Below are 8424 nucleotides of genomic sequence, written 5' to 3'. Positions count from 1 at the left end.
TATAATTTATAATACAATTATTATTGGTCGGATAAAAAATATCGTACGTTTAATTTGTTACACTGAAAATAAAAGACAAATAAAATAATATATAAAATGGCAAGTAATAAAATAAAATAAAATATATATATTACAAAATAGATACAAGTACAAACTTTTAAAAGAATGGAAACATTATTCTTTCTTATAAATTTTGCAAAATTATAATTTATAATACAATTATTATTGGTCAGATAAAAAATATCATACGATAAATTAGCTACAATGTATAAAAAAGTTGAAAATCAAGGATAAGGATTTCGATCGAGTTTCCGAAATAGAATATAGAATAGAAAAGGGCAAAAAATAATGAAGGGAAGAATGAAAAAAAAGTTAGGCAACGTTAATTAGTTGTCTATACGGTCTAACGCGTCCGACTAAAGGTAGTCCTCTTCTACTTGCACGCTCGAAAAGAGAAACGTCGGGGATAACGACGACTTGATTAGTAGACCCACTCGTCACAGGAGTCTGATCAAAAGGTCTACTATCTACTGTTCCTATTCAGACGAGACTAATGTATTCAACCTGTATACGCTTTTCGACGTTCCTACCCTTTTATACTTTTTCAATTTATTTATAATGACTCTTTGACAATTCGTCTAATTAACGTTGATAACAACGTTATCGAATATATTTACTTCTGTCTCATCTGTCTTAATCTTTAAATGATTATATCTTAAAATATACGATAAGAACTTTGATAATTTAATTATTAATATATACAGTAATAATCAAAAGTATTCTCTTAACATTATTTAAAAACAATCAATTATTTTTCATTCATTTTTATATGAAGTAAATTATTTTATATGATTGTTAAACTGTTGAATTAATTTATACGTGTATAAAACTTTAGAAACTTTTTTAAAATTATAAACGAATAAATGTTATATATAATAATATATTTAATAAAATATATTTTGAGAAAATATTTGTAAACAAAATATCGATCGAATATATTTTTAAATGTAGTATGAATTTTTCTTGCGATTCAATGTATAAAATATTTCATTAATAAATATAATATAAAATAAAATAAAATAGTATAATACAATTTCTATTATTAATAACATATATGAATCCTATCTATCGATTTTATTTGTATTTTCATTTTATTTACAGAACCGGCGGCGGTAGTATGCTGGGGGATGTCAACATCTCAGCAATACTGGACTCCTTTTCTGTTAGTTACGATAAAAGAGTAAGGCCGAACTACGGAGGTGAGTAAGGACGATCGATTGCCTCTCCTGCTTTTAATTAAAACAAAAAAGAAAGAAAATAATAATCGATAATTCTCGATATAAAATCATTATCGAGATACTCAGTATCACCGTGAATCACGTGGCAAGAATCGTAACGACGTTACGATAACGTTCAATTAATTTAACAATTAATACGAATTCGATTTGAAAGAAGGAAAAAATTATTTAAAAAAGAAAAAAAAAAGAAAGAAAATTTATGTCATTATTACTAGCTGATGTTATCTAATAATTCTCAAATAAAATCGTCCAATTTTGTTCTACCCCTTCATTTTTTCTTTTTTTTTTAAATCTCTTTCTTTCTAATTATTATTAATTAAATAATAACTAACATTATTGAGACACGCGATTAGTCTTGCCACGTATATTCGCATCTTCTTGCGAATATCGTTTTAAAAATAATATTTGCGGCATTGCCGCCCCCCCGCCTGTAACAATGATTTACTTAAAGTCACTAGATGACCTGTCAAGTGATGAAAAAACTTTTCAAGACATTGTCCGTAAACCAATGGATGACACGTGCAACACGATAAAATCGTTAAATAAAATAAAAAAATATAGATACTACTCTTGGTGATATAATAATGATTTGTCGATTAATATTTCACATAGATCAATATAATAATAATAATAATAATAATAATAATAATAACAATAACATTATATTATTCGAAAACACGCACACAATTAATTCGCGGCAGCTCTGGTTAGGATCAATATTTCCTTTTTTTTTTTGCTTTTTTTTTTCCGAACTAATTTTTTTGTCTCCTTTTATTCTTCTCAATTCTTTAATACGCTCGAACTCGTGCGTATGTGTGTCACGAAACAAACAATATATATCGCTGAGATTCGATTTCGCAATAAACGAAAATACTCGAATAGAATAAGATAAACGTAGAAGTAAAAGAAAAGAAAAAAAAAAATAGGGCCAAGGGATTATAAATAGTGAAACAAATATTTTGTATCTGATATATATAAACCTTATCTAAAAATAATCTTTCGTATAAATATCGATAAAAATGTAGAAAACTACGAAGAAAACGTTAAAAGAATGGGATTGGATTAAATATAGATATAAACGTTAGTAAAAAAAAGAATAGACAGAAAGACAAAAAAAGGGGCGAGTAAAAGGGTAAATGAAAGGGAGATAGAAAGAGAATATATAGAAACGAGAGAGAGAGAGAGAGAGAGAGAGAGAAAAAAAAAAAAGGAAGAATGCCTCGGGAAATATTTTTGACGCCGCTTACTCTTTCGTCATGAACGATACAGAAAAGAATATTCGGAACAATAGGGAGAGCAAGCTCGTGGGCGTATACTTGGTTCGATAGAGAAAAAAGGAAGAAGAAGAAAAAAATAAAACACACACACGGAAAAAAAAAAAAAAAAAAATATAACCCCTCGTCGACATAGAGTGGTACCGGGATAGAACGTTGGAATAGAAAACTCGCGTGTCGTATTCGGTCTGCAAACGAAAAGAGAGTAATTTGCTAGTTTCTCTGCGGGCCTCATCCCGCGTGTGCGGTTTACGTGAAAGAAAGAAAGAAAAAAAGAAAGGAAGGAAGGAAGGAAGGAAGGGGGGACAAAAAAAAATTATGAATAAAAAAAGAAGAAGAAAATATATAACAATAAAATATCGTGATGAAATGTGAATCCTTTTGTTAAATCGAAACTCTTTGCAAATATATATATGTTTTAAGTAAATAATATAATAAATTATCTCTGTCTCTTTTTTTACTTTTTTCTTGGTCGTTTTACTCGTGTGAATGAAATTTAATAAAAAAGAGATAAGAAGAAGAAAAAAAAGATTAAACACATTGGTTGTGTTAAAAATCGTGATCATTAATGCGATTACGCGTAATTCTAGTTAACCGAAACGTTCTGGGAATTCGTTCGATTAAATATCAACTCGCGATAATTATCTAATGAAAGATGTGATGATAAAAAGAAAAAGAGGATGAAGTAAAAGTAAAACAAATCGTATAAATATTTTCCCTTTTCACCTCACTTCGGCATCGTTCGAAATATTGCTGATATCTGTGTCTCGCGGGAATAAGACTTTAATTAAAAAAAATTTTTTTCCCTACCACCCCTCCGGTCCCTCCACGCACGAGACGATATAATAATAATAATAATTTTTGTTCGCATCTTCTTTTTTTGTTTTTATTTCGCGAATCAACATTATTTTTATTTTCAATATTTAACTTGGGACGCGATATGTAATCGACTTTCGTTAATAGTATTCTTATATACAAATATTTAATAAATAAATTTATCTGATTGAATATATATAATATATATATATAAATAAAATAAAATATAGAACAAATATAAATGATCCGTAATAAATATTGAAAAAAAAAGAAACAAATAAAAATCAAACCAGCATTAAGCTCTCGAAATAAAACTAATATTTTTACGGAATAAAATCTTGACGATTCAAACGAACAACAACAACAACAACAAACTCTTATTACGTTTAACGTAAGAATCCCACTCGTTGTTTTCTAGTGTTCGGGAATAGCATTTAAAAAACAATTTCATTTCATTTCAAACACAGACAATCCGTTCGAAATGCTTATGCTTTCTTTTGTATAAACCGGTCATGGGAGGACCAGGAGGGAAAAAATGGAGGAGGGGGAGGGGGAGAAGAGGGGTTGGTTTGTTGCTTATAAAGGAACGTTTCCAACGAGGGGGAAAACGCGTAATCTCTTAAACGCGAAAACTTCTTCACTAGATATTACTCGCTTTCGTTTCTCGAGTGAGTACTTCGAAGTGGCAGTAAAGGGAGATCGTGTAGGGTAAAAAATAAAGAAAAAGAAAAAGAAAAAGAAAAGGAAAAGGGAAAAGAAAAGTAAAAGAAATCAAGACAGTTTCTTGACAGTCTCGTTTCGAGATGGGGAAGAAAAGAAAAATACAAAAACAGAATGAAAGAATACATTTCTTTCTTTTTACTCTCAAGACGTTTAGAAGAAAACAATCTGATCTTTTCTTTTATCTATCTATCTATCTATCTGTCTGTCTCTCTTTTTCTCTTTCTCTCTCTATCTTGTTTTCTACTTCGTTTTCTTCTCGATTTAAAACTTTTCACGAGTTTAAGAATTAATCGTAATACGAGAAAAAGCTTCTTCTTTTCTTATCGTATCGTATTAGCATGATTTTATCTGAACTGTTAATACCCCCCTAGAGATAAATCGTAACAGAAAGATAAATAAAGAAAGAGAGATCTAAGATTAAAAAAACCATTGCGAACGTTCTGTCAAATAATATTAAAGAACAAATAATAACAAATGTCTAAGATTGAAGAAAATAAATAATCCTGTTAGATAACTGAATTATTTTCTCTATATACGATAGTTATTATTAATTAGAAAAAAACAAACGAGATGATAAAATAAAAATATTATCAAATCTATGGACAAAAACAAAAATTGAAAACGTAATAGATAATTATCTTGATATCTCTTAATTTTAATCGTAAAACTTTGTCATTCTCTCAAATAATTTTTCCTTTACTTCTAAGATAAATCAAAGAAGCAACACTTCGATGTATAGTTTTAAAAGTTGAAGATAGGACCAATCAAATTCGTAAGAAACGAATCAAATTTCTCGCGGTAAAGTCAAATTTTGCGCGAAACGCGAATTCTAAAGGGCGGGGCAAAACGTAAAATAAAGGAGGAGTGGGAAAGGGGTTAGGGATGACGATAGAAGAGGGTGGTAGTTGGTGAGGAGGAGGGGAAGGGGGTTGGGGAAAGGGGTATGGTAGAGAACGTGCTTCGATAAAACTCGGATCGATGCTGGGACGCTCCTCGGGTTGCCAGTGGTTACCGTTAACGGGCATCTCTACTTCCAACACCAACCCCCTTCACCTCACCTCTCTACTACTCCTCTTCCAACCCCCTTTCCCCAACCCACCCACCCTCTCCAGAATCCACTAACTCAAACCAACAAGCGCCGTTTCTCATCTACGATTACGGATTTCGATGCCGTGCGCGTTCTTTTCGGCGGTCGTCCTGGCCAATCGTGTTCTGGTAACTTTCCAAAATTTTACTAGAAGGAAAGGAAAGAGATGACTTCTCTTCCACCTTTTTTTTTTTCTTCTTCTTTTTCCCTTTTTCCTTTCATTTCATTTCCGTCCTTTCCCACCACTCATCTCCTTGGCTTTTAGCCCGTTACACTATCGAATCTAATGTGTTCCTGTTTTTTTTTTTATTTAATCTAATACGCGCAAATATTAATTTTGTATCGTGTATTAATAATCGAACGTTAATCACTTGATATTTGTTATTTTTTTTTCCATTTCAAATATAAATATTAATATAAATATATTTATATCGATATATTGTATTATAATTAAGAAAATAATTCGTTCGGATGTTTTAATTACGATTGTAATGATACGAATAATCTCGATATACCTTTTTTCTTCTTCTCTCGAATCTGTGATAATATAAAAAATAAATGTTGATTTTTATTTGCCATCGCGTATAGGAAAAGTTTTTATATTAAAAATGTTTTTAAACAAAATGCACTAGTACACGTAGAAACGCGAAAAATGTCGGATAATATTTTACAAATCGTCGTTGATGAGGGATAAACGCGGAAATACTTTTAGTAAAGTTTGAACAAAAAAAAAAAAAAATTGGAGACTTTTAACTACTAAACTATCTTTACTAAACTTAATGTTCGATATTCTTCGTAATATCTCGCGAAGGATTTCAAACGAGATAGTTTCCTATATAAGTAACGTTCGCATTGGTCAAGTTCCCTATAAAATGATGGGATACGTGACATGGAAAACTAAAAACCAACTATTACTCGATGGTTTTTCATATTATCTCAAACCTATTTTTATTTTACTTTCATACGATAAGAAAGAAAAAGAGAAGGAATGAATGTTTCCAACCGTATATTACTTTTACTAATTAACGATTCTACAAACACACACATACACATACACACACTCACGTACTTATCTTTAACCTCGAATCCTTTCCAACTTGCTATGAAATCGTGCACTTTTATTATACTCTTCCAAAAAGTAAATTATCGCGATAACCTAGCGGACTCTTCTTCTTCTTCTTTATAAAATGAGAAACTTCTCTCTCTTTCTCTCTCTTTCTCTCTCTTTCTCACACACACATTAACTATCTTGCTCTTTTTCCTCTCTTACACGTGTTAGCGTTTAAATAAAGAAACAAAGTGTACCCCATAAATCCAAACCACGACTTAGCTACCTGCTAATGTAAAGCTCATAAAAAAAAGCTCAAGCTTATCTACACCTTCGAACATTCTCCTCCGCAAACTTTCTCATCCCGTTAGATACATTATTATCTAATCTCGTAAAGAACATAAAGAGAAACATAAAAGGAAAAAAGGATAAGAGATAAGAAAGCAAAAAAAAAGAACAAAATAAAAAAAGAAAAGTAACTCGTGGAGGGGGGGGGAGGGGTAAAAAAGTAAGATCCTTAAAAGGAAATAATTCTTCATTGTACGTTTGACACACACAAACAAAAAATTATGACTCGTTAGAAACAGGTGTAGTCAAAGGTGTGTCCTACGGTTCCCGAATGAAAGAAAACAAAAAGAAAAAAAGGAAAAAAAGAAAAAAAAAAAACAAAAAAAAACAGGAAGAAAAATGTCCACTTTTGAACAAGGCGAACGTTTTGGCAGGTTGCCCAAAGTTGACTCATTCACTCCTCGTTTTCGTTTCCTCCCCTATCCATTTTTCTTTCATTCTTTTCTTTTTTTTTTTTTGTTCATACTTCCTCCTCACCCCATCCAACTCAATCCTCCACCCAACACCTTCAACGTCGTTTCGTTATTCTTCCTTTCTCTCGTTTTGCTTAAAATGTTGAGAAAACGATACTACGTGTACGTTTCAATTAACGTTTCTCACGAGATTCGCAATGGGGGGGTAGGTTTTGGGTAGTATGTAAGTGTCATCTTGATTTATGCTACCCCATATGGGACGTTCTTTGGGAATAGGGCTTTAAAAACATCCTAGAAATGGAAATGAAGATATATATCGGTCGAGTACCAACCGATGCCGTTGGCAGGACCGTTGTTTACGAGTCAACTTTATCGCGAAAATTCCACCCTCCCACCCTCCCCCCAACTACCACCGATTCCAAATGTCTGCATTCTACACCTTTTCTCTCTTTATCTTTATCTTTCTCTTTCACTGTACCTTCTTTTACTCTTACTCTAACTATCATTTACCATTTGTCATCTCGTTTGTGATAGTATAAGATTTTAAGTCATTTGATTCGTTTAAAAAAAATAAAATAAAATAAAATAAAAGTACGAGAATAAAAACGGGGCTTTGCTTGAAAATTATAATCCTAACTTGTGATAGGGAAATTATTATTATTATTATTATTATTATTTTACAGAGAGAGAGAGAGATGGGAGAGAGAAATAATTATTATACGAAATATGAGATAATACTCAGGAGAAAGAGTGAGTGAGAGAGAGAGAGAGAGAGAAAGATATGATTGATCGTTAGGTGACGTTATTTGTTATTTTATTTTCTTTTTGATTAAAATCAATTTAAACGTTTTGATATGAATATTGTTTTTCCAAATAAAACAAACAACAATTTGACAAATCTAGTTTTTCTCACACTCCCGTACAATAAAATATTAACAAATTTATTTAATAATTGACGATTCAACGGATATTACATGTGTTACACGAAAGTGATAGAATGAATAAATATTGGAGAATGGCAGCAACAACAACAACAACAAGAATAATTCGTTAGCAAAACGTTTTTTTTTTTCCTGTTTAATAAAATCAATTAAAATGCCAAAAAAAAATAACAGAGAAACAATTTTATTTAAGATCAATTTATATATAAAAACATTTCAATAACAATACTGCATCGTTCGGTGCATACCAAAAAAAAGAAAAAGTATTGAAATACCGAAATAATAGTATCATCACCGATGTTTCCTGTTAAATAAAATCAATTGAAATGCCCAAATGAAAATAGAAGAAAAATCAAATTTGTTTAAAGATTCTCTCTTATTTTAAATATCAATTCGCAAAACGATTTGACATAAAAATATTGCGTCGATACAAAAAAAAATACATATAATAAAAAAGAAAATTATACATAGTAAAA

General features: G+C 30.7%; 1 protein-coding gene across 4 annotated transcripts in view; it reads left to right on the top strand.

Annotated features, from left to right (window-relative positions):
* Positions 1 to 8424, top strand: part of LOC106786215 (gamma-aminobutyric acid receptor subunit beta) — an 86881-nt gene that overhangs the window by 34307 nt on the left and 44150 nt on the right. For all 4 annotated transcript variants that reach the window (XM_014747359.1, XM_014747360.1, XM_014747358.1 and 1 more), the window contains exon 2: positions 1162 to 1259. In XM_014747359.1, coding sequence (XP_014602845.1) covers positions 1162 to 1259 — 98 coding nt within the window. The remainder of the gene's footprint in view (positions 1 to 1161; positions 1260 to 8424) is intronic.

The sequence above is a fragment of the Polistes canadensis genome, unplaced genomic scaffold, assembly GCF_001313835.1.
Source record: "Polistes canadensis isolate GaletaPanama2010 unplaced genomic scaffold, ASM131383v1 scaffold_68, whole genome shotgun sequence".
Lineage (NCBI taxonomy): Eukaryota > Metazoa > Arthropoda > Insecta > Hymenoptera > Vespidae > Polistes > Polistes canadensis.
Note: the sequence above shows the minus strand (reverse complement) of the source record. Positions and strands in the feature narration are given on the sequence as shown.